The sequence below is a fragment of the Tachypleus tridentatus genome, chromosome 3 (genome assembly GCF_004210375.1).
Source record: "Tachypleus tridentatus isolate NWPU-2018 chromosome 3, ASM421037v1, whole genome shotgun sequence".
NCBI classification, from domain to species: Eukaryota; Metazoa; Arthropoda; class Merostomata; order Xiphosura; family Limulidae; genus Tachypleus; species Tachypleus tridentatus.
In genome coordinates this window covers 117535456-117561097 of record NC_134827.1, presented here as the reverse complement: position 1 = coordinate 117561097, position 25642 = coordinate 117535456, and the positions used below count along the sequence as shown (strand labels likewise).

The 25642-nt window shown below is 33.0% G+C and overlaps 2 protein-coding genes across 4 annotated transcripts in view; one reads left to right on the top strand and one right to left on the bottom strand.

The window, feature by feature from the left end:
- The window catches only part of LOC143247845 (ubiquinone biosynthesis protein COQ4 homolog, mitochondrial-like), a 205633-nt gene that overhangs the window by 46155 nt on the left and 133836 nt on the right, over nt 1–25642 (top strand). The window lies entirely within an intron of this gene.
- Nucleotides 4488–25642, bottom strand: part of LOC143247844 (sodium- and chloride-dependent glycine transporter 1-like) — a 30565-nt gene continuing 9410 nt past the window's right edge. For both annotated transcript variants that reach the window (XM_076496384.1, XM_076496385.1), the window contains exons 9-15: nt 25144–25268; nt 20541–20653; nt 18633–18764; nt 18222–18321; nt 17154–17260; nt 14820–14987; nt 4488–7352 (exon numbers count right to left, since the gene is read on the bottom strand). In XM_076496384.1, coding sequence (XP_076352499.1) covers nt 7104–7352; nt 14820–14987; nt 17154–17260; nt 18222–18321; nt 18633–18764; nt 20541–20653; nt 25144–25268 — 994 coding nt within the window. In that variant the 3' untranslated portion in view covers nt 4488–7103. The remainder of the gene's footprint in view (nt 7353–14819; nt 14988–17153; nt 17261–18221; nt 18322–18632; nt 18765–20540; nt 20654–25143; nt 25269–25642) is intronic.

Below are 25642 nucleotides of genomic sequence, written 5' to 3'. Positions count from 1 at the left end.
ATATCTCCCATGCATTTATTTACATCAAAAAAGTGTTTAACACGTATAATGTATCTAAGCCAAATTGAAACTATAATTCAATTCAGAAAGTTAATAATTCAGGGTGAAATTATTTGCAACATGCAGGTGTCGCTACGCACTGGCATACGCATCACCAATTCCATTCAACTATATGCCAAACCAAGATACAGAGAAGAGATTAGTAGCTGCTGAAATGTGGTTCCTTAAAAGGATGTTAAAATATCATGGACTGAAAGAAAACAAATGTAGAAGTCATGGAACTGACAGGATACAAAAGGTCACTCATGAAAGTTATAAGAAAGAGACAAATGGAATTCTAGGACACATCTGTAGGAAGAATGGGATAGAGAAACAGATGCTATGTGGAAAAATAGAAGGGAGGAAAAGCAGAGGGTGTCAAAGAACTAAATATATCGACAGCCTCAATAACTATGTCACCAAGAACTCAATGAGGAACATCGAGTTGATAAGGAGGATTGACAACAGAGAAGTCTGGCATGCCATGGTCGTCGATGTCTGCCGCAGATTTGACACATGAAGAAGAAGAAGAATATGCTGGGAACTCCAGTTGATGTCTTGAAGTAGTCCACCGTTAGGACAGCAGTAAATTTCTGGAGTTACAACGCTAAAAGCAGGGTTTCGATTCCGCTCAGTGGACACGGCAGATAGCCTGTTGTGGCTTTGATATAAGGAAACCAAAAACATCGAAATAAGAACCACGATCGACATTATACACAATGGTTAAAATTTCCGCAGTGTGTGCACAAGCTCTGAATCCTTCAAGCATCTAGTAACGCCTCTGTTTCTACACGTTTTCTTGCATTCGGCCTTTTGATGTTCTCTGACACTACTGGCTCGTTTCTTTTCACTTGCTGTAATCCATGCAGTAAAATGGCTCACTTCACAACAATCAGTTAGTGTTATTTCTATTCTGAACCCAAATTACCTAATTTATTTTACTACTTTTATTTAAAACATATCATTATTTTGGTTTTAGGGCGAATCACAACATTGAGCGATCTGTGTTCTGTCTACTGTGGTAAATCGAACCTTAGATTTTAGCACCGCAAGTCTGTAAAGCTTATCAGGTATCGGGCTGACCTTGGAAAACTCTCAAACTTCAACGAAGATTTAAAACTGATACTTCAACTTTGAACTCCATCTGTCCTTGACACAATTATGAATACTCGCATGTTTTCGCAATAATTAATGCGGTATAATGTATTTTCTGCCTTATTTTAAGATATTATTATTATTTTAAATTTATCAGTTATTCTGCAGTGCGAACGTAACACGTGGTCAAAAAAAATTAAAGTGATTTCATTTTAGCTGACTTTGTTTCTTAGTTATTCTTTTGGGATAAGACCTGTTCCGTCCATAGTGTTGTGGCTATAACGTCGTACAATGTGCAGGGATGTGTCTTTCCCGTTATTAAATGTACATACCAAATTCGCTTTTTATGGAAATCAGTTTTAACTGAAAATACAATACTATTAAATTCCAGGTGTATTTCTAGAATTTTAACATTTTAATGTGCTTAAAGCTTTAAGTTAATAATATAGAAAAACATGGCAATACAAAATAGTAATTGATAATTAGTCAGTTCCGTATTTATTTCACAAACTGCGTTAGTTGACTAAACAAATGTTGAATGAGCAACAACATATACGTAAATGCAAACATTCTACACGAACGCTATACAAACCCTACATTAATTAAAGATAACGCCTATATACCACAAATTTTGTAAGGTTGGAAGAAAGACAATTCGATATTTAAACAGTTTTAAAATACAATAAAGTATAAACTTATTATTCAGGTGTACTTATGGTTGAATTAAGATTAAAACTAGTGCTGGAAGAATCGAAATAGGTCTCATTGCAAAGTTTCTTCATGTCTTACCAATAATTCAGTTCAAAAAATTACCTGGGGACTAATAGATCAATTATTGAACCTCATTCAGAAGTAAAAACAATCCATTTTCCGACTTGGTCTTCTGTTTGAAGGATTATTTTCAATGAAAATATATTGTACCAGCTGTTTCACACTGGTATACCGTCCACAGAATAATACTAAGTGGTAGAAAACTAAAAATCTAACAACCATTTCAAAGGAATTCGATTCAGTTCAAATGTTACATCACATTTCACTCAAAACAGTTTGGGTATTAATTCAATTTATTATACATTTTCACGGTTACTACTTGTGAATACATTAATACTGAAGAACAAAATTTGTTTGAATTCAAGTATATATTGTTAACAGGCATTGATTAATAAAATAGAAGACATAAATGTGTAGCCTAATCTAACTTCGATTTGTCAGTTGCCACTCAGTTATACCGATTTCGGGAACTTTCCCCTCATGATTAATCCTGTACAAGAGCAAATATTTTATATTTTAAAAAAGAACAAAAATGTAGAAGAAATACTGCAGACTTCTTGAAAGTAATATGCAGCTTGATGTTACAAATACAACATACACAATCTGGTGTTACAAATACGAATAACCACGTATTTATTACTTTTAACAAACCAGACTTCATTTAAGATAAAATTACACTGGCTATCGATTCAACTAAACCTGCTTAACGAAGACGATATTCGAGCTAGCAGTTTACAGCTACTGTAACCGATACCTACAGTTAAAAGATTGTTTTAGCGCAAAGCAACATGATAGGTTATTTGTGTGCTGTCCGCCACGAAAAATCAAACCCTAAATTTTAGAATTGTAAGTCCCGGACGTTATACATATCATAACCCTAATATAAATTTCAAGCAGTAAAACTGTTTACAGTTTACACATTTACCTAAGTTTTTCAAATTACAGAACTTTACACAGTAAGTCCTCCCAGTGGTTCAACTGTAGCTATCTAGGCCTATAGTGCTTAAAATAGCCTTTTGTGTTTTTAAGTTCAAAGAGGCACAATGGGATATCTGTACTGTGCTTCATTGTGCACCTTTGAACTTAACAACAAAGACACAAAAAATTTAACCCATTTATAACAGTAAATAATGAAGTTATTGTTGTATCTAAACAGCTTAGCTTGTTTAAGTGTTCAACGATTAGTTAGTTATTCAGAAACTATCGCCACTAATCACGTACATTTAAGTTCCAAGTTGAGAAATGAAAAAAACACATTCAACTGTAAACCACGACACTGGAACAGGTAAAGCTGTTATGGAAGTTCTCCATAAGACAAACGATCTACATCTGTAAATTAGATAGTCTAAATTAACTCCATCATTATTATTACAAACATTTGTTTTCCTGTTATTTCAAGAACAAATTACTGAAGTCTCTTGATTAGAGTGTTATAAGGTAGATTTCGTTTGTTTTTAGATATTCAGTGGTCAAAGAAAGACTGAAGACCAGGATTGAAATTAAAAACGAGATGGAAAAAACAACACCAGTATGACATAAACTGTGGTATATCTTCACCTGTAGCTGAATACAAGTATTTAACTAATTAAAGTGATACCTCTATGTGTATATAGACAAGGGATACACATCATTGGTTTAATATTTACCTACCCTTGTTTATTTTAAATGATCTTACCCATTAATGGTTAGTTTAACACAGGTTAAGCTGACACTAGGCTGGTGGTTATGGTGCTTGGTGAATAATATGAGAATTGTATATTCCATTTCCCATCTCTAAATATGCTTGTCCTTTCAGCCATGTGAGTATTATAATATTATGGTTAATCCCACTGTTTATTGGTACAAGGGTGTTGACAACAAGCTTTCTTTTCATTATAACCTTTCACAGCTAGATTAGGAACAGCCATCAGAAGAGGAGACACCAATATTGTTATGTGTATCATTACACATACTTTTCTGGTAACTTGACTTCGTTTAGCAGAATGAGTTGTTTTCCCCAACATATGCAGGCCCTCTGTACGTTGTCAGCAACACTTTTCACATTGGCAGAAAGTCCAAGTAAGTTTTCATTTGTTACTTTCCATTTCTGGCTGCACCAGACAACAGTGACACATCAGTGCATCATAACCATCAATGATTTGGTAACCATCACTGAATTTTTTTGTTGTCAAGTACAAGCTATACAAAGGGATATCTGTGCTCTGCCCACCAAGGGTATTACAACCCAGTTTTTAGCATTATAAGTCAACAAACTTATCACTGAGCCACTATAGGGCCAGTGATTTTTCAAACAATAGTGACAAGATAGTGCATCCATAATATCACTGATTGTTAATTTTTTAAATATCAGTGACAAGTTGGCATACCCGACTGTCTATGATTTATGAGTTAGTGATTTTGTAAACAACAGTGACAAATTACGTCATCTAGAATATCACTGACTTTATAATTTTCTAAACAACAGTGATATGTTAGTGTTTGTAGAATATCATTGATTTGGTGGTTCTGTAAACAGTGACATGTTAATGAATTCAGAAATTTACCAATGTGGCGATCGTACAACCTTTCAGGCAAATAGTATAGATCTAATCAACAACCATTTTATTACATATATGCATATTTTATACACACACACATAGCGTATGAATGACAACAAAGTGTAAACTTACACTACATACACTAGGTATTCTGACTGTAAAATGAATCACACAATCTCTGATTGCACACACACACAAACAAACATGGCCATGAAAACTTGGAAGTGGGTAGATCCGTTACATGCTGGTTTATATACACTGTTGCTTCAAATGATAACTAAACATAATAGAGTAATTTATACTTTCAAAATGTGTTACAGCCATTGGTGAATTAGGAACTATGTTGTACAGTGCAAGGTTACATTTAGTTAAGTTGGTTCTGCCAATCAAGTCTGTACAGGTTATTATCACATGTTTAACGTTGTAAAGAGCTGTGTAAATTGGCAACTATATACAACTGTTTAAAAACAGAAGAACAGAAAATGAACAGAAACAAAAATTCAATTTTCTAAATGTTTATGTACATGTTTAGGCAGCACCCTGTAAAGAATATAAACAGCTTTGTTAATTATTTACAACTGATGTTAACTAAGCATCCCACTAAAATTTGGAAAACATGAGTACCATATTATCACCTGTAATCACAATCACTTTAAGAACCACATAAGTTTATTACCTGTAACTGCAGAAGTTAACTCCTGTAACCATGAGTAACAAAAGAAACACAGATGTTAACTCCTGTAACTATGGTAAGTTTAAGAAAACATAGATGTTAACTCGTGTAAGCACGGTAAGTTTAAGAATCACCTATATTGCATCCTGTAACTATGGTAAGTTTAATAATCACCTATATTACATCCTGTAACTATGGTAAGTTTATGAAACATAGATGTTAACTCCTGTAACTGTGGTAAGTTTACAAAATACAAAAAATCCCCATTGGAGAAAAACACACTGAAGTTAAAACCAGTAAAACAACACATTCAAGTTACTTTGTGTAACCACACCCAGTGAAAACAAAGTTATCATTTTGTAGCCACATTTTTGTTTTTGGTTTTTTTGAATTTCGCACAAAGCTACTCGAGGGCTATTTGTGCTAGCCATCCCTAATTTAGCAGTGTAAGACTAGAGGGAAGGCACCTAGTCATCACCACCCACCGCCAACTCTTGGGCTACTCTTTCACCAACGAATAGTGGGATTGACCGTCACATTATGACGCCCCCACGGCTGAAAGGGCGAGCATGTTTGGTGCGACAGAGATGCAAACCCACGACCCTCAGATTACGAGTCGCACGCCTTAACACGCTTGGCCATGCCAGGCCTGTATGTAGCCACATACAGCAGCACATCACTAAATGAATGCATGCACAGTAATGGTCACAATATGAAACTGTGTACAACATGAGAATACACAAAAGACACAGAAGTAATTGTTTTTAACCCTAAGTTGTAGTAAGAACCACCACTTGAAACTGCATACTGTAACTTATAAAAGACTACACAGTGAAACCATGTACTATAAAATACAGGGGGTCACCATCTGTAACCTAAGCTATAGTAAAGCAAAGCCCACCATCTAAAAACTACATATAGTAAAAGATAAGAAATATTACATTCTGAAACCATGTACGATAAAATAGATGTCACCATCTGTAAGCCTAAGTTGTAGTAAAAGAAGAACAACCATTAGAAACTATGTACAGGAAGAAAATACATATGTGGCATCTTTCTTAAGAACAACAATATAATTTACTACTTTGCTTTGTATGATACAATAGGTTGCATAATTTGTCTCTTAAGAAACTAAGAATAATTAATCTTACGGTCGCAATAAATGTTTATCTAATTAACCAAAAATAAAATATGAAGGAAATACCTGAAAGAACACAATTATCTTTTGTGCAGAATATTTCACAAACTGTATTCTTTAATATTTAAACAATTAACTTTCATAAGAAAACCTTAAATATTTGAAGATTTCGTTATGTAATCGAATTTATACGAGTTTTATGATATCCTCTAGATTACTATATGTTTCTTGTAGATTAGTGTTAATCCTATGTGTAATTTCTATGATACTTACCAGTAACGTAAATAAAACTCTTCATACATAACCTGTAATTTAAAGCCTTCAAAGTTTGTAAGCTTGACTGACAAAGTAAAAAACATGAAATACAGATGTAGAGTTTTAAGAAATAATCCATACTGTTGGCACTCTATTATATTATTTACCATACATAACATTCAACTTGTATATTTACACATTTTCAGGAGTTTCTATAAATACAACTCACACCATTGGTAAGAGCACATGAATCGTGACAGAGCTTCAGAGGTTCAGCTAATTCCGTTTTTGGTGATGTGTCTCAGACGTTTTTACATCTGGATACCACCTTCCTGTTAAAACCTTGGTATTATTGTTATTTCCTATAGTATCACTACAGTTTAGATTATAGAATATGAACTTAGGACAGGAAATAAAAGGAGGATCATACAGAAAGAAATGAATCTATTATTTTACAGAACTATGAGATGACAGTTCCAGCCTTACAGACATGTTAACCCAAAATGGAACATGGCAACTGATAGGGAAGGAAACCATAAACTGTACAGACACTCCTTTAAACATCTAAGTAAGGAATAAGTTTCTGAGTAGTGACTTAAAGACCAGTTTCATGATTAGGGTAGGTAGGAATGTTGAGCTTCAGGCCTTCTGAATCTGATGTGTCATCTTGCTGACCATCAACTTCCTTGCTCAAGTCATCTGGGAAGTCAAAGCTATCAGGATCATAGTTTGGTAGGGCCAATGGAACTTGGGAGTCAGTGTGTTTTGGACTGCGGGTCTCCATACGATGCATCTGAAGTTTGGGTCCCCAGTCCTCTGTTGGCTGGATTAACATCTTTATTCGCTGTGTAAAACACAAAATGCAGTTAAGTAATTTTATCTGACCTTTTCCAATACAGTTTTGTAACTGAACCACATGTTTTGGTTGGTTATTAAACACAAAGGTACAAACTAGACTACTTATGTTGTGCCCATCATGGTTACTGATACTTACATATTAGTATTAAAGCCATTATTACTGAGTTACTGTGGGCTTCAACACACATAACTACCTTTTATGTACTAGTTGCTGTAAATGTAGAATAGAAATTCATTTGAAAATGTGTCTCAAGCAAAGGGGAAGGTGGAAAAGAGTACCCATCAATTATGTTTCTAAACGATTAACACGTTCTACAAACCTTCCTATAGTTTGTACAACTAGTGTTTCTAAACTATTAATATGTCCTACAAACCTTCCTATAGTTTGTACAACTAGTGTTTATAAACTATTAATATGTTCTACAAACGTTCCTATAGTTTGTACAACTAGTGTTTCTAAACTATTAATATGTCCTACAAACTTTTCTATAGTTTGTACAACTACTGTTTCTAATCTATTAATATGTCCTACAAACCTTCCTATAGTTTGTACAATTAGTATTTCTAAACTATTAATATGTTCTACAAACTTTCCTATAGTTTGTACAACTACTGTTTCTAAACTATTAATATGTCCTACAAACCTTCCTATAGTTTGTACAACTACTGTTTCTAAACTATTAATATGTCCTACAAACTTTTCTACAGTTTGTACAACTACTGTTTCTAAACTATTAATATGTCCTACAAACTTTTCTATAGTTTGTACAACTACTGTTTCTAAACTATTAATATGTTCTACAAACTTTCCTATAGTTTGTACAACTACTGTTTCTAAACTATTAATATGTCCTACAAACCTTCCTATAGTTTGTACAACTACTGTTTCTAAACTATTAATATGTCCTACAAACTTTTCTACAGTTTGTACAACTACTGTTTCTAAACTATTAATATGTCCTACAAACTTTTCTATAGTTTGTACAACTACTGTTTCTAAACTATTAATATGTTCTACAAACCTTCCTATAGTTTGTACAACTACTGTTTATAAACTATTAATATGTTCAACAAACTTTTCTATAGTTTGTACAACTACTGTTTATAAACTATTAATATGTCCTACAAACTGTTCTATAGTTTGTACAACTACTGTTTATAAACTATTAATATGTCCTACAAACTGTTCTATAGTTTGTACAACTACTGTTTCTAAACTATTAATATGTCCTACAAACTGTTCTATAGTTTGTACAACTACTGTTTCTAAACTATTAATATGTCCTACAAACTGTTCTATAGTTTGTACAACTACTGTTTCTAAACTATTAATATGTCCTACAAACTTTCCTATACTTTGTAGAACTACTGTTTCTAAACTATTAATATGTTCTACAAACTTTTCTATAGTTTGTACAACTACTGTTTCTAAACTATTAATATGTTCTACAAACTTTCCTATAGTTTGTACAACTACTGTTTATAAACTATTAATATGTTCTACAAACCTTCCTATAGTTTGTACAACTACTGTTTATAAACTATTAATATGTCCTACAAACTTTCCTATAGTTTGTACAACTAGTGTTTCTAAACTATTAATATGTCCTACAAACTTTCCTATAGTTTGTACAACTAGTGTTTCTAAACTATTAATATGTCCTACAAACCTTCCTATAGTTTGTACAACTAGTGTTTCTAAACTATTAATATGTCCTACAAACTTTCCTATAGTTTGTACAACTAGTGTTTCTAAACTATTAATATGTCCTACAAACTTTCCTATAGTTTGTACAACTAGTGTTTCTAAACTATTAATATGTCCTACAAACTTTCCTATAGTTTGTACAACTACTGTTTCTAAACTATTAATATGTCCTACAAACCTTCCTATAGTTTGTACAATACTGTTTCTAAACTATTAATATGTCCTACAAACCTTCCTATAGTTTGTACAACTACTGTTTCTAAACTATTAATATGTCCTACAAACCTTCCTATAGTTTGTACAACTACTGTTTCTAAACTATTAATATGTCCTACAAACCTTCCTATAGTTTGTACAACTACTGTTTCTAAACTATTAATATGTCCTACAAACCTTCCTATAGTTTGTACAACTACTGTTTCTAAACTATTAATATGTCCTACAAACCTTCCTATAGTTTGTACAACTACTGTTTCTAAACTATTAATATGTCCTACAAACCTTCCTATAGTTTGTACAACTAGTGTTTCTAAACTATTAATATGTCCTACAAACCTTCCTATAGTTTGTACAACTAGTGTTTCTAAACTATTAATATGTCCTACAAACTTTCCTATAGTTTGTACAACTACTGTTTCTAAACTATTAATATGTTCTACAAACTTTTCTATAGTTTGTACAACTACTGTTTCTAAACTATTAATATGTTCTACAAACTTTCCTATAGTTTGTACAACTACTGTTTCTAAACTATTAATATGTTCTACAAACTTTCCTATAGTTTGTACAACTACTGTTTCTAAACTATTAATATGTTCTACAAACTTTCCTATAGTTTGTACAACTACTGTTTATAAACTATTAATATGTCCTACAAACTTTTCTATAGTTTGTACAACTACTGTTTCTAAACTATTAATATGTCCTACAAACTTTTCTATAGTTTGTACAACTACTGTTTCTAAACTATTAATATGTCCTACAAACTTTTCTATAGCTTGTACAACTACTGTTTCTAAACTATTAATATGTCCTACAAACTTTTCTATAGTTTGTACAACTACTGTTTCTAAACTATTAATATGTCCTACAAACCTTCCTATAGTTTGTACAACTACTGTTTCTAAACTATTAATATGTCCTACAAACCTTCCTATAGTTCGTACAACTACTGTTTCTAAACTATTAATATGTCCTACAAACTTTCCTATAGTTTGTACAACTACTGTTTCTAAACTATTAATATGTCCTACAAACTTTCCTATAGTTTGTACAACTACTGTTTCTAAACTATTAATATGTCCTACAAACCTTCCTATAGTTTGTACAACTACTGTTTCTAAACTATTAATATGTCCTACAAACCTTCCTATAGTTTGTACAACTACTGTTTCTAAACTATTAATATGTCCTACAAACTTTTCTATAGTTTGTACAACTACTGTTTATAAACTATTAATATGTCCTACAAACTTTTCTATAGTTTGTACAACTACTGTTTATAAACTATTAATATGTCCTACAAACTTTCCTATAGTTTGTACAAATACTGTTTCTAAAATATTAATACATACTACAAACCTTCCTATAGTTTGTACAATTACTGTTTCTGAAATATTTATTCTATATCTCAATCACTTCTTTCCACTATGAGTTATAATGGTATAAACTGTTTACAAGGTTCATAGCAGTAGTATAAACTGTTTACAAGGTTCATGACAGTAGTATAAACTGTTTACAAGGTTCATAGTAGTAGTATAAACTGTTTACAAGGTTCATGACGGTAGTATAAACTGTTTACCAGGTTCATAGCAGTAGTATAAACTTTTACCAAGTTCGTGATGATGAGAAAACCTGCTTGTAGAGAAAAATATGTATGTAAAAACAGATGGTATGGGGAGAGAAAGCTCTAAGTAGAGGAGCAAACAACATTTCAACCTTCTTTGGTCATCGTCAGGTTCACAAAGAAAGAAAGAGGTAACTGACTGATAGCTGACCATATGTTTGAAGGCAGTTGTGTAACTGAGTGTAGGAATGTAGAAGGCGTGCTTAGATGTTGGATTATATTTATTAATATAGGTATAAAGTTGTTCCTTTGTATTGGTTTATTTTGGGGTTAAGTTGTTCTATAAGTAAGGCTTCTTTAATTTTGTGTTTGTTTATGTTTGTTTCTTTATTTTAGTATTTGGGTGTTTTATATGGTTATATTGTGTTTATTTGATTTGTAGTGTTCAAAAACATGTGAAGGTGACTGTGTTCTTTGAATCTGGTTTCCATTTTTCTACTTGTTTCTCCAATATAGAAGTCGTGGCAGTTATCACATTATATTTTATAAATAATGTTGGTGTTGTGTTTGTCAGTGTAGTTTTTACATAGTATAGACCTTAGTTTTGTGCCTGGTTTTTGAATAAATTTAGTATCAACTGGGATGTCATGTTTTGTGACTAGTTTTTGCCAAATGTTGGTTATTTTTCTGCTGATGTCGAGAATATATGGTATGCAGCAGTATATGGTTCAGTGATTTTTTAAATTGTGGGATATATTTACTTTTGTTGGTTGATTTTGCTTTTTGTCTGCTGCATTAAACCAGAGATATACAGACTTATACGACGAAACATCAACCAAATCAACACTAGGAACAACAGGAACAAAAAACTAGAAAAACTTAGATGTAAACAACAGAAGAGATACCAACATGACAAACCATTGACTGACCTCATAATTAACAGATCCGACCGACAATTAAACGCAGGCGAGAAACATCTACTTAACAAAGGACTCAACTTCGCAATAGCACCTAGGTAAATTACAATCTTAGAAATTAAAATATGTTTAGAAGACCTAACCAGGAGACTTTTGATACTTTATACAGAAAACAAAAACAACCGAAAACAACCAACAGAAAGAAGACAACTTCGACAATTCTATTGACATCCAACAGCGAAACTTCCCAGAAAAAAATAATATCTTCCAGAAACACGTAAAAACGACATCTTAAACGATGTTTTCAAATAATTTTCTCATAAAACCATCAACATAATTTCTCAAAACAGAAAACCAAACAACAATCTTACAAAAAGAGACATTAATTCCATTGAAAACCTAAAACAACACAAAAACAATAAAATTCTAAAAGCAGATAAAGGTAACGCTATAGTCATAATGAACACCAATGATTACATCCAAAAATGAAGAACATCCTATCAGACACAAACAAATTTAAATCAATACACACAAATCTAACAAAGACACATGAAATACAACTAAACAAAATACTACTAAAAATGGAAAAAGCCAACACAATTTCAAAAGCACTTTATTCCTACCTATGCAAGACAGACTGATGTACACCACAAATATACAGCATCCCAATAATGTCCACATATAAATCGTTTAATTACAATCTTGGTAAATACATATCATGGGCATTCTCCAAATATCTAACATCAGCCAGCTCATTCATGCTATACTAAGGTTATTTTTTGAGAAATATTTACTTCTATAACAGTAACTGAAGCCATCATCTAGAGTTTGTGTTCCTAGTATATTCTTTACTTGTTGTTACATTAATTAACAGTATTTGTTATTATATTTTAAATTTTTTACTAGAACACTTTTATTATAAAGATTACTCTTACTTAATAAGTGTGCTTAGAACTACCCCATTGCTACTATGTTAGTTGAACCTCACGAGATATTATTGGGATTATGGCCAATAATACTGTTAACAACCCAACTGACAAAACAATTCATTCTAATCTCCATAAGTGTAAAACATGGAGTATTTAATTTGCTATACTGACTGGCAGTTTCCAGTTTAACTCTTAAGTACATAGCTTAATCTAATAGAAAGGTTTTAATAATTGTATAAGCTAGTTAAGTTTCTGATCACAGTGTAAACTATGTATCAGAACTTGGTCCTTCAACAATTAAACAGACACACTTCTTTACCTTTACCAGATTCTCTGCTTTCAAAATGCTATTCATGATGATCAGCATAAATAAATTATTTCACAAAACAGTTTACTAATGCAAGTGACTTTATCAGTAGAATTTCCCAACAGTGTACATTGAAACTAAACAAACAATACTAAAGTCAAGCATATCTAAACCTATCACATGTATGCTAACATCAAAAGTTGGGAAATACACCTCTAACAAAGTCAGTATCTTATACACTACTTTCTAGAACCATGATACTTAAGCACATGTGTAGGGCTAACATACTGATGCCAGCAACACAAGAAGGGGACACCACTTTAATTTGTCTCAACAGAGTGCTGTTAATGAGATATTTCTAATCAAGATATTTTTCAAACAATACAACACTTGTATTAAGTTTATCATTTCACTAGGCCTAATCTGTTTATTCACGTTAGTCATTTCTTAAGTAATTAATTACTTAATTACTAACAAAATTAATTGATATAGACAGTTCATTTCTAATCATTCCAGTTCAAATTACACAAAGCCACAAGAAATAAAAAAAATCTAACACAAAGAAACAGTAAATAAACCAGACTGGTCGTTGATCAGCATCTAATGATCCTCTTGTATAATTATGAGTTTCCTGAGTGCGTTTTAAAGTTTAAGCTAACTTTCTGATTCACAAAGGACTTCTGTTGACGACCAGTCACCAACAATCAATACTATTTATACATGCCGTTGACGATTAGTCACCAACAATCAATACTATTTATACATGCCGTTGCCGATCAGTCACCAACAATCAATACTATTTATACATGCTGTTGACGATCAGTCACCAACAATCAATACTATTTATACATGCTGTTGACGATCAGTCACCAACAATCAATACTATTTATACATGCTGTTGACGATCAGTCACCAACAATCAATACTATTTATACGCACTGTTGACGATCAGTCACCAACAATCAATACTATTTATACGCATGCTGTTGACGATCAGTCACCAACAATCAATACTATTTATACGTACTGTTGACGATCAGTCACCAACAATCAATACTATTTATACGTACTGTTGACGATCAGTCACCAACAATCAATACTATTTATACGTACTGTTGACGATCAGTCACCAACAATCAATACTATTTATACGCATTGCTGTTGACGATCAGTCACCAACAATCAATACTATTTATACGCATTACGTTGACGATCAGTCACCAACAATCAATACTATTTATACGTACTGTTGACGATCAGTCACCAACAAGTAATACTATTTATACATACTGTTGACGATCAGTCACCAACAAGTAATACTATTTATACATACTGTTGACGATCAGTCACCAACAATCAATACCGTTTATACATACTGTTGACGATCAGTCACCAACAATCAATACTGTTTATACATACTGTTGACGATCAGTCACCAACAATCAATACTGTTTATACATACTGTTGACGATCAGTCACCAACAATCAATACTGTTTATATATACTGTTGACGATCAGTCACCAACAATCAATACTATTTATACATACTGTTGACGATCAGTCACCAACAATCAATACTATTTATACATACTGTTGACGATCAGTCACCAACAATCAATACTATTTATACATACTGTTGACGATCAGTCACCAACAATCAATACTATTTATACATACTGTTGACGATCAGTCACCAACAATCAATACTATTTATACATACTGTTGACGATCAGTCACCAACAATCAATACTATTTATACATACTGTTGATGATCAGTCACCAACAATCAATACTATTTATACATACTTTTCCAACAGGTCCCTCAGTTTTGCTGATTTGGATACAGGCTACAATAGGAATTGCTGACACTGAAAACATGGACACAATCCAACCAACAGCAGTCGCCCAGTCTGGATATACGTAGCTACCATACTCAGTAGGATGAAGGTCGATCCAGGAAAACACCAGAACACCCTATAAAACAAAATAATACAAACTTAACACTTAAAGAACCCTATAACAAACATAAGCTATTTCTCATCATGAAAATATTCTGTACGTGTTTTTGTGAATAAATAAATGTATCTGAACATAAAATATGAAACACAGTATCACACAACATTACTAACCTTACACCGCATTACAAGTGATTATCACAACAATCAAACAGAGCATCACACAACATTACTAACCTTGCACGTGTACAGAAGTGATTATCACAACAATCAAACAGAGCATCACACAACATTACTAACCTTGCACGTGTACAGAAGTGATTATCACAACAATCAAACACAGCATCACACAACATTACTAACCTTGCACGTGTACAGAAGTGATTATCACAACAATCAAACACAGCATCACACAACATTACTAACCTTGCACGTTGTGCGGTACAGAAGTGATTATCACAACAATCAAACACAGTATCACACAACATTATTAACCTGACACACGCATTGCACAGGTGATTATCACAACAATCAAACTCAGTATCACACAACATTATTAACCTTACACACGCACAAGTGATTATCACAACAATCAAACACAGTATCACACAACATTATTAACCTTACACACGTACACAAGTGATTATCACAACAATCAAACACAGTAACACACAACATTATTAACCTTACACACGTACACAAGTGATTATCACAACAATCAAACACAGTATCACACAACATTATTAACCTTACACACGTACACAAGTGATTATCACAACAATCAAACACAGTATCACACAACATTATTAACCTTACACCGCGTACACAAGTGATTATCACAACAATCAAACACAGTATCACACAACATTATTAACCTTACACAGGTAAACAAGTGATTATCACAACAATCAAACACAGTATCACACAACATTATTAACCTTACACAGGTACACAAGTGATTATCACAACAATCAAACACAGTATCACACAACATTATTAACCTTACACACGTACACAAGTGATTATCACAACAATCAAACACAGTATCACACAACATTATTAACCTTACACACGTACACAAGTGATTATCACAACAATCAAACACAGCATCACACAACATTATTAACCTGACACACGTACACAAGTGATTATCACAACAATCAAACACAGTATCACACAACATTATTAACCTTACACACTTACACAAGTGATTATCACAACAATCAAACACAGTATCACACAACATTATTAACCATACACACTTACACAAGTGATTATCACAACAATCAAACACAGTATCACACAACATTATTAACCTTACACAGGTACACAAGTGATTATCACAACAATCAAACACAGCATCACACAACATTATTAACCTTACACACGTACACAAGTGATTATTACAACAATCAAACTCAGTATCACACAACATTATTGACCTTACACACGCATACAAAGTGATTATCACAACAATCAAACACAGTATCACACAACATTATTAACCTTACACACTTACACAAGTGATTATCACAACAATCAAACTCAGTATCACACAACATTATTAACCTTACACAGGTACACAAGTGATTATCACAACAATCAAACACAGGATCACACAACATTATTAACCTTACACAGGTACACAAGTGATTATCACAACAATCAAACACAGGATCACACAACATTATTAACGTTACACAGGTACACAAGTGATTAGCACAACAATCAAACACAGTATCACACAACATTACTAACCTTACACAGGTACACAAGTGATTATCACAACAATGAAACACAGTATCACACAACATTACTAACCTTACACAGGTACACAAGTGATTATCACAACAATGAAACACAGTATCACACAACATTACTAACCTTACACAGGTACACAAGTGATTATCACAACAATGAAACACAGCATCACACAACATTATTAACCTTACACAGGTACACAAGTGATTATCACAACAATCAAACACAGCATCACACAAGATTTTTAACATTACACACGTACATAAGATATTTCATATAAAGTTCCATAAGTAGTTAGAGAATAGATAAATATGGTTCAGAGAGTTGATACAAGTATAAAGTTAGAAGTAATTAATGTGAGTTGTATGTGACACAAAGTGTGATTTAGTTGATTATGGTCAAGAGAAAGGATATGTCCACTTACAACAATTGATAGGGGAGTGACGACCTTCCAAATTGATCTCCAGTATTGATAGTGAAACGGATACTGGCCCAGCATAACCTTTATATCTTCAAGGAAGCGATCAATACCTGTTGAAATGGCCACATTTAGTTCATGTCCTATACTTACTGGGACAAGCAGTCGTGTCCTAAATAAATTCTACAGTCTCTCAATAATTATCAGAACAGTAAATAGTTAATGCATCTATAGTTATACTTGATGGAACAACTGTAATTTAGAATGATTAAAGCAAAGTTACTAAAGTGTTTCTCATATAAAGTGGGGAGAAATTTTGAAGGTGTGTGTTTTCCTATAGCAAAGCCACATCGAGCTATCTGCTGAGTCCACCGAGGGGAAGTGGACCCTCAGATTTTAATATCGGTTTAATTTTTCTCAATTTTACATGTTGAGAAATAAAGCAAAAATAATATTTAATTCGTTATTTATATTTGTAATTAAAATATCTAAACATACGAGTGCAGTGCCACCAAAGAACTGTGTATAAAATGTACATATATTTATTTAAGTTTGTCTACTTAAACGACTGACAGATAAAACTAGAATTTTGTCTACTTAAACGACTGACAGATAAAACTAGAATTAAAATAATTTGTTATTTATAAACTTTGGACATAATTTTATAAATATATCTATATTTGTCAAAGAAACAAGTTGTAAACAAAAGCTGATGAACTAAGACAGAACAATGATGAAGGTCCATGCTAGAAATGTTAGAGGGTTTTTGAAGGTGGAACTATTTCTTTAAAATAGTAATTATTTACTTTATTTAATTCACAGGAAAAAACCCCAAAAAACAGATACAGAGATGGATAGTTTAGTATCCATTCTTTAAAACACAAATATTAAATTAGTGTTTGCGTTTTTTATAGCAAAGCCACATCGGGCTATCTGCTGAGCCCACTGAGGGGAATCGAACCCCTGATTTTAGCGTTGTAAATCAGTAGAATTACCGCTGTACTAGCAGGGGACATCAAATTAGCATTAATATCTTCAAGTATAATAAAGGAATATTTGTTGTCCATTACTTACCATATATCCAGCCAATCACAACAAGTTCTATAATTGCAATTAGTAAAGCTGAGAAGCTTGCACAGTAATTATCCAACAGCTGAAGTACATACATGCCTCCCTAGAGATGGAAAGTTCATTACTATAATTAAAACCTATTTTTATTTCTTTAGAACAAATCAATTAAGACTATTAACAAAACACTAGTTTTGGGTCCATCATCTTGTAAAACATTATGAAGTTATTTTTTGTGAAGAGGTGTCATTGAAAAGAAACATTATCTGATTAAAATTTAATATACTGCTATGTAAATTAAACCATAACTATTTTTATTAAAACACTATTATGTAAAAATACTACTGCATGATGTATTAACTTATTTTAAATAAGAATTATTTATCCGCATTATTTAAATAAATTTCATTCACAAACCTCTGTGCAGATTACCAAGCCACAGAGAAACATGGTGATACAACAGATAAGCAGAACATAATGCTTGTTACGTCTAAGCCTATGAGGCCAGGTATCCACAATTGTTGTTACAACAGTCTCGATCAAGGTAAACTGTACCGAGAAAGATTAGGAAATAATAAATGATTGAATAAAAATACAAAACTGTGAAGAAATGTCGCAGATAAAATGTGAAAAAAAAATCTATTTTACTGTGTTATCCAGTAATCCTATCTGAAACACTATACTTGTTAAATCCCTTACAGTTTCAGATAAACAACTACAGAAAACTTTCAGGAATCATGAAACCACTGGATCAAATTCTGTTAAACATCAGCTTTCTCTGACAGAGATCCAACATCCGCTTATTCAGATTGGAAAAAGTGAATTATACGTAAAACAGTTTTTACCTAAACAAACTGTACAGAGATTGTTTAAACATAAAGTGGAAAGAGATATTTTTCTGAGGGCTGCTTTTCTGAAAACTGATGACAAATTAATAATAGAAATAAATTGAATATATTTGAGTTGAGAAATAAGTTTGTGCTGTCAATGGACAGGCAGTAACATGGGCCTACCAGTCAGTAAAGGAACCAGAAGATTTTGGAATAACAAATGTGTCTCATAATGTTCAAAAGTTGTAAAACTTAATTGAAAACCAAATAAAATTTTATCCACAATTGTATATCGTTGTTAAAAAAATTCAACAGTTATAGGTCTTCCTCCTGTGGTTATGGGGTCACAATTCTTTGTGTTTACAAAAAATATATAATTTCAGTAAATGTTAAATGACATTAAAATATTCATGACAATGAGATATCACTTAGAAAGAAATTCAGTCTCACAATAAAGTGACAAACATAACTGTCTGAAGTAGGCCTTTCTTTCTCAGTGGTGAACACCATCCTGAAGACCCCACACTGGATCAGCTGTTAGGTTGAGGTAAATTATAATGATATAATTTGGAGTTTCATCCCTATGGTATGCACAATAAGTATATTTGTGCAGAAGAAAGAAGTCCTTTAGAAGAATGTATTTGTTTGTTTGTTGTAAAGCACAAAGTTACACAATAATAATTCATAGCCTGCTCATCACAAGTGCCAAATGTTATAAGATCACTGATTTACCACTGTGTCAGTTCTGGAAAAGGAAGGTATACCTTCTGAATGGTTATTGGATGTTTTGTTTTGTGATTACAATATTTAAATATTAAAACAAAAATAAGACATTGGAATTTCAATACACTACAATGACATTAAAATAATGTAATTACAACTTTCCCTTGGTACTATATTACTAGTAATTGTATAAACATTTTTATCAATGCAAGCATACAACAATGAAGACATTTATTTGATGAAGACTAAATAGAGAATATGTAAAGTTGATTTATGTAGGAAAATAACTGCTCAAATTGCTTGTTCAAGCTTTCTGACAAAGTATGTTAAATATCGAAACATACCCGTGTTCAATGGAAAGGAGCATAAAAACGAACAAATGCAATCATGATACGTCTAAAGAAACTGACCCGTACCTCTGCTCCTAAGAGTTATAGGGAAACTGACCCGTACCTCTGCTCCTAAGAGTTATAGGGAAACTGACCCGTACCTCTGCTCCTAAGAGTTATAGGGAAACTGACCCGCACCTCTGCTCCTAAGAGTTATAGGAAACTGACCCGCACCTCTGCTCCTAAGAGTTATAGGGAAACTGACCCGTACCTCTGCTCCTAAGAGTTATAGGGAAACTGACCCGTACCTCTGCTCCTAAGAGTTATAGGGAAACTGACCCGTACCTCTGCTCCTAAGAGTTATAGGGAAACTGACCCGTACCTCTGCTCCTAAGAGTTATAGGTATTCAAAACAAAAAGTTACAACTAAAAATGAGATTCACCTGTGTTCCCATTCCTAGGGTCATCAGCATAAAGAAAAATAGAAATGACCATAACGGTGAGACAGGGAGACGAGCTACTGCTTCGGGATAGGCAACAAAGGCCAAACCAGCACCTGTAAATCAAGAAATATTATTACAGACAACTGTCTCTTTAATATCACTAGCACTGACAGTGCAACAAAGGCCAAACCAGCACCTGTAAATCAAGAAATATTATTACAGACAACTGTTCGGGATAGGCAACAAAGGCCAAACCAGCACCTGTAAATCAAGAAATATTATTACAGACAACTGTTCGGATAGGCAACAAAGGCCAAACCAGCACCTGTAAATCAAGAAATATTATTACAGACAACTGTCTCTTTAATATCACTAGCACTGACAGTGCAACAAAGGCCAAACCAGCACCTGTAAATCAAGAAATATTATTACAGACAACTGTCTCTTTAATATCACTAGCACTGACAGTGCAACAAAGGCCAAACCAGCACCTGTAAATCAAGAAATATTATTACAGACAACTGTTCGGGATAGGCAACAAAGGCCAAACCAGCACCTGTAAATCAAGAAATATTATTACAGACAACTGTTCGGGATAGGCAACAAAGGCCAAACCAGCACCTGTAAATCAAGAAATATTATTACAGACAACTGTTCGGGATAGGCAACAAAGGCCAAACCAGCACCTGTAAATCAAGAAATATTATTACAGACAACTGTTCGGGATAGGCAACAAAGGCCAAACCAGCACCTGTAAATCAAGAAATATTATTACAGACAACTGTCTCTTTAATATCACTAGCACTGACAGTGCAACAAAGGCCAAACCAGCACCTGTAAATCAAGAAATATTATTACAGACAACTGTCTCTTTAATATCACTAGCACTGACAGTGCAACAAAGGCCAAACCAGCACCTGTAAATCAAGAAATATTATTACAGACAACTGTTCGGATAGGCAACAAAGGCCAAACCAGCACCTGTAAATCAAGAAATATTATTACAGACAACTGTCTCTTTAATATCACTAGCACTGACAGTGCAACAAAGGCCAAACCAGCACCTGTAAATCAAGAAATATTATTACAGACAACTGTCTCTTTAATATCACTAGCACTGACAGTGCAACAAAGGCCAAACCAGCACCTGTAAATCAAGAAATATTATTACAGACAACTGTCTCTTTAATATCACTAGCACTGACAGTGCAACAAAGGCCAAACCAGCACCTGTAAATCAAGAAATATTATTACAGACAACTGTCTCTTTAATATCACTAGCACTGACAGTGCAACAAAGGCCAAACCAGCACCTGTAAATCAAGAAATATTATTACAGACAACTGTCTCTTTAATATCACTAGCACTGACAGTGCAACAAAGGCCAAACCAGCACCTGTAAATCAAGAAATATTATTACAGACAACTGTCTCTTTAATATCACTAGCACTGACAGTGCAACAAAGGCCAAACCAGCACCTGTAAATCAAGAAATATTATTACAGACAACTGTCTCTTTAATATCACTAGCACTGACAGTGCAACAAAGGCCAAACCAGCACCTGTAAATCAAGAAATATTATTACAGACAACTGTCTCTTTAATATCACTAGCACTGACAGTGCAACAAAGGCCAAACCAGCACCTGTAAATCAAGAAATATTATTACAGACAACTGTCTCTTTAATATCACTAGCACTGACAGTGCAACAAAGGCCAAACCAGCACCTGTAAATCAAGAAATATTATTACAGACAACTGTTCGGGATAGGCAACAAAGGCCAAACCAGCACCTGTAAATCAAGAAATATTATTACAGACAACTGTCTCTTTAATATCACTAGCACTGACAGTGCAACAAAGGCCAAACCAGCACCTGTAAATCAAGAAATATTATTACAGACAACTGTCTCTTTAATATCACTAGCACTGACAGTGCAACAAAGGCCAAACCAGCACCTGTAAATCAAGAAATATTATTACAGACAACTGTCTCTTTAATATCACTAGCACTGACAGTGCAACAAAGGCCAAACCAGCACCTGTAAATCAAGAAATATTATTACAGACAACTGTCTCTTTAATATCACTAGCACTGACAGTGCAACAAAGGCCAAACCAGCACCTGTAAATCAAGAAATATTATTACAGACAACTGTCTCTTTAATATCACTAGCACTGACAGTGCAACAAAGGCCAAACCAGCACCTGTAAATCAAGAAATATTATTACAGACAACTGTCTCTTTAATATCACTAGCACTGACAGTGCAACAAAGGCCAAACCAGCACCTGTAAATCAAGAAATATTATTACAGACAACTGTCTCTTTAATATCACTAGCACTGACAGTGCAACAAAGGCCAAACCAGCACCTGTAAATCAAGAAATATTATTACAGACAACTGTCTCTTTAATATCACTAGCACTGACAGTGCAACAAAGGCCAAACCAGCACCTGTAAATCAAGAAATATTATTACAGACAACTGTCTCTTTAATATCACTAGCACTGACAGTGCAACAAAGGCCAAACCAGCACCTGTAAATCAAGAAATATTATTACAGACAACTGTCTCTTTAATATCACTAGCACTGACAGTGCAACAAAGGCCAAACCAGCACCTGTAAATCAAGAAATATTATTACAGACAACTGTCTCTTTAATATCACTAGCACTGACAGTGCAACAAAGGCCAAACCAGCACCTGTAAATCAAGAAATATTATTACAGACAACTGTCTCTTTAATATCACTAGCACTGACAGTGCAACAAAGGCCAAACCAGCACCTGTAAATCAAGAAATATTATTACAGACAACTGTCTCTTTAATATCACTAGCACTGACAGTGCATTCTAATTATCAGTTTATACTTATGAATACAGTTTGTTACATGAGAACATTTTAACACTTTTGAAAGAATAATTCTGACCACAAGTTATTAATAATATCCATATAAACATTTGTACACCTAAACACACATATAACAATTTCAGATTATATATAGCAGTCCTAAAGAAGCTACAAAGTACTCACTTCCAAAAACTGCTTGCTCTAAGTTATCATTAATGTTCACTGACGCAGTGTATAGAAAAATATTGATATAAGATTATTTATAACAAGGGAAGGTGCAAGTGCACCATGGTGAGGATACACCATCTACTTATGAGCTTCTGGTTTATAAACCACATATCAGCTTATGTAGATAAATATTAAAAATAACATAACGCATATAAAATAAATTTAAAAAATAACCAAGCTAGATTAGCCCCAGGTAAACAAGGAAAAGTTTAAAAAATAACTGGGCTAGGTTAACTCACATAAACAAGACAAAAATGAAAAAAACTAAACTAGGTTAATGCACATAAACAAAACAAAGTTGAAAATGAATTATTATGTACATCTCATGAACTTGAAGCTTGTTTATAAGCAGTGCCTATATGATCTACCTCCAACGAAATTTCTAAACTTTGCACCTTTCACTGTATAGGCACAAGTCCATGTCGGGTTTTACAAGTCGTTTTTGTATTAAAAATATATTGTGTCAAACTGTTACTACTTCTGTTTCCAGCTTCAACACTGGAGTAAGCAGCTATATTTGTGAAGTGCAAAGTTCTATGAGACAAACAGATCAGTTCACATTACTCTGTCTATAATAAACACGGAAGTCTGTATAGAGGTAAAGTATCCTACATGTAACATACATGTGAGAAAAACTGCTAGAAAATATACAGACTGCTTGGTATTAGAATTTCTGATTTAAATACACAGTGAAAAGAATAGGTTCTGTGAAAGAGACCTATCTTCCTATATATTCTGCAATCCTGTTTAGAATCATTCTTCAACAATATTCTTCCGAGCATCTATAACGAACATAATTATACTGCCCATGCCGTAATGTTGAAAATTAATGTCACCTTCTATCTTCCAATAGCAGTAAAATGTGGATCTTGTTGTTAGATATATAATAAATACAGTGTCTTTCTTATCCACTGATCTCAATTAAACATCTGTCTAGCATAGAGTACTGATTTTACGGTGACATTAATATTAAAATGCTTTAAATATTATAACAAATTCTTTCACTTCATAAAATCAATACAGTCTAATTTGTATTCCATAAGAATATGTAATGAAATGTCATTTTTACTTTACAAGAATGTATAATGAAACAATGTTTTTAAACAATCAGACTCTTTCACTTTGTATAATGGTATTCTTGTTAATAAAACCATATGGATTTCATGTGACAGGAGAGTAAATGCAATATTTCACATGTGTGTCTTGGTTAGCACATCACAAGGTAGACCTAGGCTTCTAAGTTATTTGTATGCAGCAAAAAAAAAAACCCCATTGTACAAGTGCAAAATACATAAACTAGCTTATTAGCTGTTTTGTATATCATTCACTGGAGTTTGATTCTAGATTAAAACTAGCTGCCATGTGCTGGAGCAAAATATTTAGAATTATTATTATCACCTGACTCTGATCACATATTAATATAATGATTTACAATGATGCAATAATAATACAATGATAATAATAAAAATAATACAATGATTTAATTTAATGTTGATAATATAAGTTTTGTTCAAAACTTTACCTTGGGCAGCAACCTCAGACACAGGAACCCCCAGTTCATGAGACATGAACCCCACGATACTAAAAATGACAAACCCCGCAAAGAAACTAGTTGCACAATTGCCAAATGTGATTACTATTGAGTCCCTGAAATTAAAAAAAAAACCTTCTTGGAATAAAGAAATAAATGGAGAAACTGAAAGAACGACAAGAAAATTAACTCACTGTCCTCTTTTTCACAAACACTTTACGAAAAGAAACTAAACAAGGTTATAAACCTTTATGGTATCAAAGTTGAGGTGAAACTTGCTTTAAGCCACAATTAAGATTAAACACAGTTTGAGGTATAAGATTCCCTCACTGAAATGTTCTAGTGTAATTTATCAAATTAAAAAGTAAAACATTCCTCTGTCATTCTGGTTAAGCCTACATTGAAACGATTGCTTTATTGTTTAAATTTGTAAAAGAAAAAAAAATCCAAAAACATGCAATCCTGTGTCCTATACTGGGAAGAAGTAAAA